The sequence below is a fragment of the Pavona decussata genome, unplaced genomic scaffold, assembly GCF_977016875.1.
Source record: "Pavona decussata unplaced genomic scaffold, jaPavDecu1.1 SCAFFOLD_236, whole genome shotgun sequence".
Taxonomy (NCBI): domain Eukaryota; kingdom Metazoa; phylum Cnidaria; class Anthozoa; order Scleractinia; family Agariciidae; genus Pavona; species Pavona decussata.
In genome coordinates, this window is record NW_028145641.1 from 355965 (window position 1) to 370192 (window position 14228).

Consider the following 14228-nt stretch of genomic DNA (forward strand, 5'->3'; position numbering starts at 1 on the left):
TTTTAATGGCACTGCTGTACATATTGATAAATTTTCCTAAGCACACGCTCTGAAAATTCTAAAGATGTCATTCACATGCTGTTAATACTTGTCCATGCGTACTTTATGTGGCAATAAGGGAAAGAAGTAAATTGAAAATAAAATACTTTTAGGTACGTGACAGCGCAGGCTGGTTTATAATAATTTTTTTAAAGCCATTGGCTCTTATTACGTAGGAAATATATTAGTAACATGATAATAGTGATGATGATGATGATGATGATAACGGATCTTATTATATGCAATTTAAGTGGAAATTAAAAACGTCGTAAGCTAAAACTAAACTATTTGAAACATAAGTCTAAAAAGATAACTACAAACTTAAAGATTGACTGCATATTCTTACCGTATATCGACAATGTCTACAATGACAAAAGAAGCACAGCTTGTATAAGACTAAAGCTTGACGATTTGAAAAGTTAGGCTTGCATCCACTTATAACCTTGTACATGTAGGTCAGGGGTAACATCTTGATACTGATGCGTCAATTTCTTCTTACTAATATAATATATTAAAGAAGTAAGTTCCTTCTCTCATTCTGAGAAGTAGTGGTCGCCTGTTCTACTTTGAAATCCCTTCTTGTGGTTATTTTTAAGTGAAAAAGATAACCGTTCTTCGGCTATTGTTGCCGTGCTGTGGCCGTGCTGCGCCTGATCTTGAATCCATTGTAGCTTAGTTTCAGATGTCCGGTCCACTTTACAGTCAAGCTACGTCACGCGTGGCCAGTATTTTTTAAATTGAAAAGGAGTTTTGAAATTTACATGTCAGTTTTTGAACATCGCCAGCGAGATTTGACAGTTCCCATAGAAATTTCCCTAGTTTATCGATGGTTTCAAACTATAAATTTTTCTTTACATTGCAGCATTAAGAATTTCAAAAATAACGATTGTTTACTGACTATTGTGATATTTTTTTTAGTCAATGGGTCTTTTTTGGAAAGATTTCTAGAGAAATTAATATTCAAGTTTCTATTCACATGCCAGAGAGTACAAAGAAGAATTCGAATGTTTATTTCATTCTCGGAAATACTGGTCATGCGTAACGTAGGTTGACTGTAAGGGAAACGAACCTATGGTCCTGTTATATAACCGTCCAAGTTGATTTTGATAGTCAAGAGCTGACCGTATATGACATACTCTTCATTTCGGTAGTGATTATGATGATGATGATGATAATAATAATAATATTAATTATATTAATAATAATGATGATAATGATGATGATGGTCATAATAATATTAATAATGATAATAATAATAATAATAATAATAATAATAATAATCTCTTTAATTATTAACATATTCCAAGCAAATTGCTATTTACAAGTTAAAAGTAGAAAAAAGAACTATTAAAACCTATTTACAATTCATTTCGATTAAAAAAGAGACTATTTTTAAGCACATTTTTTAAATGAAAAAACAGACGTCATAAAGTTACAATAATATTCTTATTTGTAATAAAAAATCGTATATGATCGTATTGTGACTAAAAAATATTTGGAAAGTGAAAATAAGGTCCTTAAGGAAAAACAACTCATAATAATGATAATGATAATGATAATGATAATGATAATGATAATGATAATAATAATGATAGTATATATATCTCAACTACAGAAATTGTCCAGTCAAATATGTTCTTAGAGCGCTCATCATTGCTCTTTAAAAAATTAGCAAAATAATAAAAAGTTTAATTAAAAAAAAAAAAAAAGAAACGAGAATAAAATAAGAATAAAAAGAATGGATGCGTAAAGAAATGCTGCTGGTAATGTCTTCGAATACTTCAGAAGCTAGCTGCAGTTTTCTACAACTGTTAGCCTAAGATTTCCTTTTCAGTGTAATGCAGAAAATTACGAACTTTGAAAGACAACACATGGCATAGAAAAGCCAAACTCGTTTGTCTGAAGAAACTTTGATGAAAGAATATAGCTTTTACAGAAGAGAGACAAAAATTGGAAGAGCTGAAACCATCAGTGAAAGTTTTGCGAAACGATATAGTGGTGGGTTTTCGATGTGGCGAGAAATTCAACTGTAATACTAGACTCCTTGAAGGAGAAATTCTTGGAAAATGCTGTACAGTGTACATAAAACAAATGAGTGGAAAGGTGAGGATTTTTTGGTGTAGTTTTACATGGAAATTGACGGCAAGTGGTATGGTTCCAAGACTGGATAAAACAGACCTGAACTGAAATGTGGTCCAGCGGATTATTTTGGGAAAATTATCAAGTGGAATGAAGGTTAGTTTCGAAATTTTTAAATCTCCATTGTAAGCTTATTGCTCAGTTATTTTAATTTAAATTGTTAGTTGAAGAACCTGTAATTGTTCGAATAATGGCGATAAAATTCAGCTTTTGTTAAGACCGAATCTTGCAGTCAAGCTTACTCTCTTATCTTCTCGCTTTCTGCACCACTTGTTTTCGTTTGAGCCAACTTGTTTGTTGTTCATAAGCAATTCTACATTTAAATCTAATTTGTTCGCTTTGTATTTACATCTGTCCTCTTTTTTATGACAAATCGCAAGTGAAAAATCGGTGGTAGGCCTCAAATGAGATGTTCAGAATGGAGAAACACTATGTAGAACAGTTTGTCCAAAAGTGGCATAATCCTTTAAATTTCTTTTTAACTACATGTAACTAACTGAGTACAAGATGAGATGTAACAGAACAAAAACGAAATATCAACATGTAGTAAACAGCATGACTGTTCCGCTTCGTTTGACGATTTCACCTAAATTTTCAAAGTTTAAGTAAGTTAATGCTTTTAATGCTTCCGTGCAGGGTGGCCCTTAAATCATATTTTAGGACTTTTCAATACAATGTACTCAACTTTTTTCTCTATACTAACGCTAAGCTCCTCAAAATAGCTTATGCCACGAGTGATCAATGCTCTTATTGCTTCTTTGAATCTGAAACGTATCGTTTTCTCTACTATGTTTCTGGCCTCAGTCTTTTACTGATATTCGCACCACTAATATTGAAAAAAGTTAATTTAACTTTCCGAGCAAGACCATGTAGTTGGATCCCCCTTGACTTAATTTACTAAAAGCTATATTCTAATTATTGGAAACTTTTATTTGTAGGGCAGTAGAAGAAATAAAAGAAATTCAAATATACATGTGGATTTCAACCGCAAAAAGCGATACCGTAGTGTGCAAAGTGCCAAAAAAAAAAAAAAAAAAGATTTCTTAAAAACAAAGAAAATTACATCCATTGTAAAATTTGAAATTTAGTGCTTTGAGTAATTTGACAATCTTTATGTTTCCATCATTTTCCAGCTCTTATACTTTGGCGGACCAATACTTCCACCCTTTATTATTTGACGAAACAATAATGCGGTCAAAGAAATGCGTAATCATTGGTGAACAAGTTATGACCCAGTTCTAACACAATATGTTATCATAGCAACAACATAACCTGTTAAAAACACACCCAACTAAAAAACGAGCTCAGTGACCCCCCATAGTTTGCTATGGAACTATGACCAGCACGTTCAGATAAGGCTTTCTGTGATGTTTAAAGGCAGTTTAGTTTATCGAGAATAGTTGCATCACCGTCGTGGTTGTAAATAAATTCATTTCCTTGTTTTTCTGCCCTTTCCTTTTCTCGTTTCTCTTTTCACACGTTGGTCTGCTCCTGGTTCATACTGGTACTAATGTTATACTGTGAAACGCCATGTTTTAAAAGATAGATACATATATTTGTGTCCATGGGTGTTCTGCTGTCCGGCATTGACTAACTGAAGTACACTTAAAAATGTGCGCGTATCTTTAGCTGACATGTTCATGTATGGTTATGTATTTACTTTATTAATTTACTATCGATGGGTATAGCTGTATTAACTTACAATCTACCAGCTTGCAGCAGGCTACTGGTACAAAAATATCTTTGAAGCGAACAAATGGTTTGTAGTTGAAACAATGAGGATAGAATTTCTTACAATTACCAACAACCACAATGCTATAGATTTTACACGAATTTTACACTCAACTAGTCGACATAATCACCTGACATAAAGACAATCAGTTAACCACTCAAAACTCTATGATGCATATCAAGGTTAGAAATGGTAGCAGTATTACAGTGCAACGAACTCAACCGGGGCCACCCAACATTGCTCAGCCAATCACAGGTCACGTTTACAACAAAGGAGTCTGGCTTTGGTAGTTTGTAAACTAATCAAACACGAGAACATTTCTTTAAATTTCAAAGTGTCAGTTTTTTCAGTGGCCGCGGTTGAGTTCGTTGCACTGTAAGGTACTAATAATTACACCTTACCACGATGAACAACAATACTTTTAAGATTTGTTTATTATATGGCTGGCTCCGCGAGCGGGCAAGATGAGTCAAATCCTGCGCTGTGATTGGCTACCCGAGCGGGCAAGATGGAGCTATCTTGCCCGCTCGGGATTACCCGTTGCCCGTCCGCTTGGCATCAAAAGTTTAAAATCTTTTCTTCGATTTTCTCGTTGTTCTGGCGGAAAATGCTCACTAAAATGTTTGGTAAACCGTGTCAACATTTACCTAAAGGAAAGGAAGGAGAATAGAATCATCCAGGTGTAGTGAAAATTTTGTATCAGCCACAATGAATGCGAGCCAGTGAATCGGTGAGTTGCTCTGTGTGTAGAGATTAATTTTGTAAAAGTTATTGTCTCAAGTCGAGTACTAAATTGATTAGTTCTCTAGATTTGCAATGACTGTATTTAATCATAGCGTAGTGAAAGTTGCGTTAAGTGTCTAGAGCGGCTCAGAAAAGTGTTTTTCTCAAGTTCGCCGAAGAAGCTCACGTTTTTAATTTAGCCGTGGCTTGCTTGTTGTAAACAACAAAATCTTATCAAAGTTTCGCTCAGTTTTTTGAGTTACCCGCTCTATTTTTCGGCTAATGTTTTCATATAATTTCAAATTGTATTGTTTCATTCAAGAACCATTGATTGGAGACCGAAAACTGTGTACTTGAAAAGTGTTTATTATTTACGCCAACGCGCGATCGGCTGAAAATGGCGAGTTTGCCGGATTCTATTAAAATCTTCCCGCACTTGCGAAACTTTTTCGTACTCAATAATTGTATACTCCCTTTAAGCCATTATAAAGTTAGAGCCTTAAGATAATTTAGGATTCCTTGTTTTCCATGATTACGTGCTAATCCAAAAATGCACTGAAAATGAATCTTATACCGGCCGGCTATATGAAGAATTTCTTTCCGAGCAGAACAGTTTCTTGTTCTGTTTTATTTCGTTTTTGTAGTTTTAACTTGAAGATAAAGCCATATAATAAATCCTTTATTGACCAAGCTTGTTCGGTCAAGATGGCTGGGTATTGGCCTCGTTCTTTTTTTGTGTTTTTATGGACCTCGACTTCGTCTCGGTCCATGAGAACGCAAAAAAAGAACTTGGCCAATATCCAGCCATCCTGACCTCACGCTTGGTCAATAATGCATATATATTGTTGGCAAAAGAAAACAATTAACTGTCTTTTTTCTGTGGCGACAATCACTACTAAAGAGGGAGAAACCCCTCCTCCCCGTTAAGATAATTCACTGTTACTCAAGACTAAGGAAAAGAAAGAAAGGGTTAATATTTCAAGTACATATTAGAGAAATCAAAATTAATTTGAGAATCGGTAATTTATTTCCTGTGTCAACTTTCTTTATGGCTGCAGTCGTTGTTTTAAAACGTAAGGCAGGAAAAAAGTTATGTTGAGTCCATTGTTTAGTATCTTTTTTCCATTTATTAATATTATTATTATTATTATTATTATTATTATTATTATTATTATTATTATTAATTGTTTATTTATTTATATATTTTTTTGCAAAGAGGGATCCATATTTCTTTATGTAGCTCATGATAATATCCTTGACAGTAATTTGGGCCTGCGGTGTAGGAATGATGGATGAAGCTCAGGATCTCACATTACGGTGATTCGCTTAGCGTGACCTTCAGCTTTTTTGTTTGACAAAATCCATGTACTGTGGTATGCATGAGCACAGTTCATTATCAGAAAATTGGTAAAGAAGAACAAAAGACAGCCAACGAGGAAAGAGAAGCACCTACACTTGAAGAAGAAGACATATCTTATTGGTAATTACATTTCACACCATTTGTGCTCGTGAATGCACCTTACCCATTTATTGGATAGAAAATGCTGGTGGTCAAAAGCCTTTCTTTCCACTTTCAGTCACTAAGTTGCTCGGTATGCACTCATTTATTTTCATGTTCTTTTCATAAGTAGAAATTCTGCCTTCAGCAAACACTGTCCTATGTTATGTTTCTAAATCCAAGTGGTTTGACTTAAAACAGAACTTTTCTTTCTAGAGTGAGGAGAAGAGTGAGCTTGGTAAAATTTTTATTGTCTAATTAGCAAGGCACTATTATTTTTTTTTAGAATACAGTCTGTTCACTATGTGGTCCTTACATTGAAACCCATTTTAACCTGCCAGGGACGCTTATCAGCTGCTTGTATCATAAGCATGGTCAAATGTTTGAACAAGGGACAACAAAGAAGTGTCAAGTTTATCAACTAAGTACATTATAATAACTTTGTTTTACTCTTTAACTCTGTTTCTCTTTTATTGTAGATCCAGCAACTAACACATCTATCACGACTACTCCAAGTAACACTACAGTACTACGTGGCTCTACTGTGTCTCTTAACTGTAGTACAGACGCCAATCCAGATACCCACGTGTATCAGTTCTACTTTGACAACGACTCTATTGGTAACAGCAGCTCAGGTGTGTTTAATGTCACTGTTGACAAAGATGGAGTTTACAGTTGTGTTCCTATCAACGAAGTAGGCACTGGACACAATGCTACTGTCAGCATCACTGCTGTTGGTGAGTCACGAAATAAAAGCATTTTCCTTAATTAAAGCAATTCTTGCATGCAGAGCTTTTTATGCCCGAAGGCCACTTCATGTTACTATTTTATGATTTCTGATGAATTGGTTGTCATTACCTTGGTAAGCTAACGCTTAAATTGCTTCAATTTGCAGTTGCTCCATCAGTAGAAATAAATGCAACAACCAGCATTGTAGTGGAGGGAAACAACATAGCATTGTTTTGTAATGAATCTGGCAAACCCGATCCATTCATAACATGGACAAGACTTGGGGGTTCTGGGGTCCTCTCCAACACCTCATTACTCACAGTTGAAAATGTTCGCAGACCTGGAAACCCTGATAATTTGATCCAGTATCAGTGCACAGCCAGTAATGGAGTGGAGAATCCTGCAATAGCTGTTGCAAATGTAACAGTTTACTGTAAGTCTATAATGTGGGAAATAATAACCAGATTTAATTTTGTTTTTGATGCTCTGCACTGGGATGTGGTGAAAGCAAGTTATCTTTCAGGATATGGTCCATAAAAAATGCAAACGTTTCATTTGTGCCACCTCAGTACTTTCGCATTTCAAGGGTTTTCTTTCATTGGGGCCTTTCTAATCCGTACGTGCAAAATGTTTGAAGTTGTGTCAACTTTTAAAAAGTTCGCCTCTTTTTTTTTTGTAATCATTGACAGTGAGAAAAAGAAAACAATTTCCTCGGTGAATCCCGCCTACACATACATACAAAGAAACAAGAAAGAAAGAAAGAAAATATAGATGGTTTATCACCATAGGTTTTCAGAAACTACAGGTGGTAGCTGTAATATATATTTGTGTACAGCAATACTTCATACAGAAATACTTCATCTGTGTCTCCATGAAAAATGGATGACGGAAGGCCAATTTTGTGCAGAGGAGATAATAATCGGTTTTGTTAATTTATCATTCTTTGTGAAGAGTGTAATAGTGATAGCAATAAACCTCGTTGAAAAGGCAGCGTGTTTATGATTGCAGTGCTAAATTTGCAACACTAAATTTCTCAAAGGAACATTACAAGTACCGCTTAAAGTAACCCATTTTAACCTGCCAAGGGTGCTTACCAGCTGGTTGTATCATAAGCATGGTCAAATGGTTGAACAAGGGACAACCAGGAAGTGTCAAGTTTATCAACTAAGTACATTGTAATAACTTTGTTCAACTCTTTAACTCTGTTTCTCTTACATTGTAGATCCACCAACTAATACATCTATTACAACTACTCCAAGTAACACTACAGTGCTACGTGGCTCTACTGTGTCTCTTAAGTGCAGTACAGATGCCAATCCAGATACCCGCGTGTATCAGTTCTACTTTAACAATGACTCTATTGGTAACAGCAGCTCAGGTGTGTTTAATGTCACTGTTGACAAAAATGGAGTTTTCACCTGTGTCCCTATCAACGAAGTCGACTCGGGACACAATGCTACTGTTAGCATCACTGCTGTTGGTGAGTAAGGAAAGAGATAAGGAATGCTCACTTTTAGCCAATTCTTGCAAGCAATAGTCTTTTGAAATTAAAACATTTTTTTTTTATTTCTTATCTCTGTGGAATTTATAGTTGTTACTTAGCCAAGTTAGAGTGTTTTTTCATGAAATTGTCAGTAAACCAAAACCACGTCAAACTCTACCCAATCACAACAAACGTTAACAGATTGAACCATCAGAACTCGAAGCATATACATGTAGCCGGTGCCAGGGGCGGGAATACGGGTGCGAGCAAGTCACGTCTGCTTTTAGTCCTGCTCCTCAGTGGCTGAGAAAGTGGCGCGAGTTTTGTTAACCAATCACAGAGTGTAGTAAAGCAAAACCAAAGTAAAAGCAACAACGAATCAAAAACCGCTTTAACACGTAATCAAATTGCTTTATTTTGCAGTTGCTCCATCAGTAGAAATCAGTGCAACTATGACTATAGTGGAGGGAGACAACATGACATTATATTGTAACACATCTGGCAAACCAGACCCTGTCATAACATGGACAAGAGTTGGGGGTTCTAAGGTCCTCTCCAACACCTCATTACTCACAGTTGATAATGTACGCAGACCTGGAAACCCTGATAACTTGATCCAGTATCAGTGTACAGCCAGTAATGGAGTAGAGAGCCCTGCGATAGCTGTTGCAAATGTTACTGTTTACTGTAAGTCTTTCATTTACGAAATGCTAATAACCAGACTGATTTTTGGTTTTGATGTTCTGTTGAGTGTGATGAAAGTAAGTTGCTATTTCAGGATGAAAAGTCTTCACACAAACTTAAACGAAGGTCTGTAAAACAGTGTACTTTTTTCAACGTAAGTGTGTTTTATTGGGACATTTATGAATAGATGTTATGAAACTTCAACTGAAACAACTTTAATTGAAAGATATGATCTTTTTAAAATATAAGCTGTCTGTTTTTTAGTGGTTGGTAAATCGGAACAAGAGAAACGTTTCTCGGTAAACCTTGCTGAGCTTTTAGAAGAAAAAAAAAGGGAACAAATCAATCAGGCAGTTATAGGTAGATGGGTAGGTCAGCCTATGGGAATGTTAAAGTTTTCGAAATTCTGCAATCTGTAAAATATATTCATATGGAAACGTAGCATTTGTGTTTCCATGTAATATGGATGAATAAAGGCAAATGTTATTCGCAGGAGGTAAAATCAGTCTTTTTAAAGTTGTAGTATAACTGCCCAAGTTCGCCTGCTTAACGTTTTTGAGTCTTTCATTTACATTTCAGTATATACTTCATATATTCAGTTCCCGGTTGGCTGGATAGCTCAGTTGGTACAGGGTTCGCACTAAATCATAGAAATCCTGGAAAGTCAGGGAGTTTCAATGCTTTAAAATCTAGGCCTGGAAATCCTATAAAACGGGGATAGAACTTTAGGAAGCAATTAGTGTACTAACCGTGTACTGTTGGAAGAGTTCTTCATTGCGCCGGTATCGCAGAGGTCATGGCCTCGAATCCTGATCAAGCCTGAACTTTTCTCAGGCTTTTTTCTCACAACTGCTTAAGTTGCGTATATATCCGCGATGGTCTTTCACGTGAATGTGTGATGTTTTGCATGATATTTTGTAATTTCGTATATTTTTATATTTTTACAAGTGAGGTTTTTTACTCTATTTTTCTTACATTATAGATCCAGCAACTAATACATCCATCACAACTACACCAAGTAACACCACAGTTCTACGTGGCTCTGCTGTGTCTCTTACCTGCAGTACAGATGCCAATCCAGATGCCGACGTGTATCAGTTCTACTTTAATGACAGCCTCATTGGTAACAGCAGCTCAGGTGTGTTTAATGTCACTGTTGACAAAGATGGAGTGTACAGTTGTGTTCCTATCAACAAAGTCGGCACTGGACACAATGCAACTGTCAGCATCACGTCCGTTGGTGAGTCTGTAAATGAAATCACCATCATTTTGTTTCTTTCATTTGTACTTCTAACGTTTACGAATTTTTATGATTTAAACACACTTTGCGTTTTTGGTGGTTTTGTATCCTTTAAGATGTCTTTGGTGAACTTGAAGTTTGCTATTGTTTATCTAAGCTAACACTTTAATTCCCTTAATTTGCAGTCGCTCCATCCGTAGAGATTAATGCAGCAAACACCACTGTATTGGAGGGGAACAACACAGCATTATTTTGTAATAAATCTGGCAAACCCGACCCTGTCATAACATGGACAAGACTCGGGAATTCTGAAGTCCTCTCCAATGCCTCATTACTCACAGTTAAAAATGTGCGCAGACCTGGAAACCGTATTCACGTGATCCAGTATCAGTGTACAGCCAGTAATGGAGTGGAGAATCCTGCAATAGCTGTCGCAAATGTTACAGTTCTTTGTGAGTCTTTGTATGAGAATAGGAAATATATCACATTATTAAATTTAATTGTTGTTAAAAATCATCCTTAAACCTTGCCGTACCCTGGTCGCCTTTTTGCGCAGATGACAAGACAAATAGTCCTTTGTCGCTTGGAATGTGGTAAACTAACATAATTCTCTCACTAGAACACAACTTTTCGGGGCCAAATCTGGCAATGCTAGAGGTCAACTGTAGAGTTACAAGTTCTTCTCGGAGGGTGATCAACGGAGTGTTGTTAGTTGGTGGTATTAAAGATGCTAGGTAATATACCAGGAGGCTTTGCGACCAATGGCTTGAACCGTAATCAACCGGACCGTTGCTCAATCGAGAGCTCGATTTTTAAGTTGAGTTTTGTCGTCTTACTTTCACGATTTGTGGAAACCTATTAGAGATCATTCTTCCAGTCATATGCTCGAGCGTAAATATGAACATGGCAGCAAACGGAATACTAAAAGAGACGATTTACAAGTTTCGAGAATAGCATTGCCATTTCTTAGAAATTTTCGTTTGCCAGATTGGCGAAAGTTGCGCAGATATGAAGTTGGATCTTCCTCTCCCCTGTGTTCTTGGGTGAAACCATTGTCCAGGGAACGTGGAGGGTCCAAGGGGCTGGCTTTAGAGCCTCCCCCCCCCCCCCCCCCCCACTTTTTGGATGGTTAAAAATATTTTATTTTATTTTACTTAACCATATCCATCACTTACGGAAACAACTTACCTTACATATTCGTATTAGGTATATTAAGGTTTTCTCCGAGAAACCCGAGAATTTCAGACAGTTTGTCATTAGTTTTGCTGCTGAACGGACGACTATTTATTTATATTTATTTATTTATTTATTTATATAAATTATTTAAACAGAAATTCCAGTTCAGCGTATTCTAGATTTCAACCGTGAAATAATGGAATTTCAGCTGTTGTTTCCATTTTCTTTCGTTCTTGGATCGGTGTTTCACAAAGATAAAGTTTCATCACTAAATAAGTTCGAGGGAGTTTTTGCACAAAGGCACTCCTTTATGAAAGCTACTTATCGCCTTTACGCGCAAATATTTGAAACGGATAATTATGTACAGCTACCGTCATCCTGGATCATTCAATCCCACTGTCATAACGAACAAAGAAGCACATATGATTTACGGAAACATGGACAACGAAACTGGTTCTTTACAAGCTGCTGACTTTCACAAGAAAACAAGTCGAAAATTTCTGCCTCATCAGCGTGATGAGTTGGTCAAATGTAATTAGGACCAGACTGAAGCATTGACTACTTTCTTCAACAGAAAAGAAAGCATTTTTTAGCTGATACCATTTAAAGTTTACATCAGTGTTGACAGTTTTTTATGCATTTCTAGCCATTTCAGAAGACTTATGTTTAAAATTCTCCTGCATGCCCCCGGACCCCCCTAGTTGTCTCACGCTAACACGTTCGCTTTAGCCCCCCACTCCAAAACCCGCTCTGCGGGCCCTGTTGTCACTTGCCTTTTGGGTTAAGAATCCCAGTCGTTTCCTAAATTGTCTTCTTGGTAATACAGCGTATCCTTAACCTCTAAAGCATAGATAATGCAAAATGAACTATCTTCTGTGTTTTACTTCATTGAGAGGGGAGCCATTTTCGATTAATTTTGGTGTCGCAGAGGCAGAGTGCTTTAATTGTAACAAAATTTCAGAACATATTTTACTGGAGTTATCATCATCATCATCATCATCATCATCATTATTATTATTATTATTGTTACTATTTATGATGGTTATTATTATTACTACACAGTCAACTGTGGCAAATGAAACTTACATGTTTCGATACTCTTGCTATGATAATATAATGTGTAAGATATGGCTAATAAATTGTCATAAATACTGTGTTTGCGATATAAAAAGTTGGATGTAGTCGTGTTACGTGTTTGGTAGAAATAAAAATCCAGAATCAAACGCATGACCTTCTTTACACCAGTCAGATGCTTTTACCAACTAGCTATAGGGAGATTAGTGGCGAACTGCACACAGTAAGTCGATCATTTACTCGGTTCTTTTGTGCTGTTATCCTATTTATTTGTGTCAGGTGACTTCCTTGTAATTTGTTTATTATTTTAATCAAGGGTCGTTTCCTCGGAAACATCAAAAGATAACAAAGAAATAATGTAGTGCAGTACCAAAGGTGACAGCTTTTTAAATAATAAGGAATTTGTATAGCACTAAAACTATAAGCAATATTCAGAAGCGCTTCACATAAGTTAAAGTTCTATGCTAATTTAAAATTGAAATATTGAAAGGCACTAAACATTAAAACTATTGAAACAAGCTAAAAGCTTTCCTAAATAAGAATGCTTTAAGTTGCTTTTTTGTCAACTTGTGTGTCAAGTTAGCTGAATAATGCTTTAATTAACCACATCATGTAGCCAGTGGCGCAAACAGATGGTGAGAAAGAGGATTACTAGCTGTGAGCTCATGCTTATTGCTATCTATCAACTAGCAGATCTTTGTGTATTATTTAGTTGTTTATGTAGCCGTGAGAAATATTGCTCTTTAAAGGCCCCCCTTAGTCCACGATTTGTGTATGTATAGCTGTTTAATTGTCTTAAACTGGCACAAACACACTACTTATGTTGGTCATTGTCCCACAAGGCCAATTGAAATTCTAGACCCAGGAAAGGTCACTTCCTTTAAATCATTTAAATGAGTTTTAGTGTTGCTGTAATAATTTTGTATGTGTTTATATGATGCTTAATTTTGATCGGATCCAAACAAAAGCTACTGAGCTTTAGTTCCATTTTGTATTTTCTCATGGCGTATAACTTGTTATTTACTTTGTTGCTGGGCATGGAATCGTATAGCATGGACATCAAAATATTCATAAGGGTATCTAATCGTATTCTTTTGTGGTGCGTTCAAATTTTCTAGTTTTACCGTTTTGGCACTCTAAGGGTGCAGGCTGACATTTAGCCGTGACAAATTCCTAAGCTAACGAGCATCAAATCTCAAGCTCGAACTTCAAGAAATATGCATGTCATCTAGAATAAGCGTTTCATCTCTGTGCATACTTCATTCTACTCTTTTTCGTTTTCAGATCCTCCGAATATAACTCATCCTCAAACGCCTACGGTGCGAGCAAATGAAACGGATAAAAATATTACCAAATGCGAAGCAGATGCAAGTCCTCCTGCTGAATATGTTTGGACGAACTCAACGGGTCAAGTTTTTGTGATTGGCGGAAATTTTCCGCTCATTGATGAGAAAGAAGTTGATGATAAACATTTCACTTGCAAGGCGACAAATGACCTGGCCTCTGACTTTACAACTATTTTGGTTCAAATTACAAGTAAGTTTTTTAAGCATTTCTGGATACAGTACAAAGAATTAATAGGTAGCCAAAGCTTCAGTAAGTGCTATAGCTGGGAATCCAGTAACTGTACATTATCTGAGATGACACGTTTTTTACTTTTTGTACATGTATCTTAGTTGCAGCTTGAAGATAAACTTGGATTTTCGGGCAA

General features: G+C 36.1%; 1 protein-coding gene across 1 annotated transcript in view; it reads left to right on the forward strand.

Moving 5' to 3' along the window:
- LOC146457894 (hemicentin-1-like) overlaps positions 1-14193 on the forward strand; it is a 51151-nt gene extending 36958 nt beyond the window's left edge. The window contains exons 7-13 of the mRNA XM_085091398.1: positions 6611-6868; positions 7027-7293; positions 8083-8340; positions 8767-9030; positions 10010-10267; positions 10453-10719; positions 13802-14193. Coding sequence (XP_084947524.1) covers positions 6611-6868; positions 7027-7293; positions 8083-8340; positions 8767-9030; positions 10010-10267; positions 10453-10719; positions 13802-14193 — 1964 coding nt within the window. The remainder of the gene's footprint in view (positions 1-6610; positions 6869-7026; positions 7294-8082; positions 8341-8766; positions 9031-10009; positions 10268-10452; positions 10720-13801) is intronic.
- Positions 14194-14228: the final 35 nt, after the last annotated feature.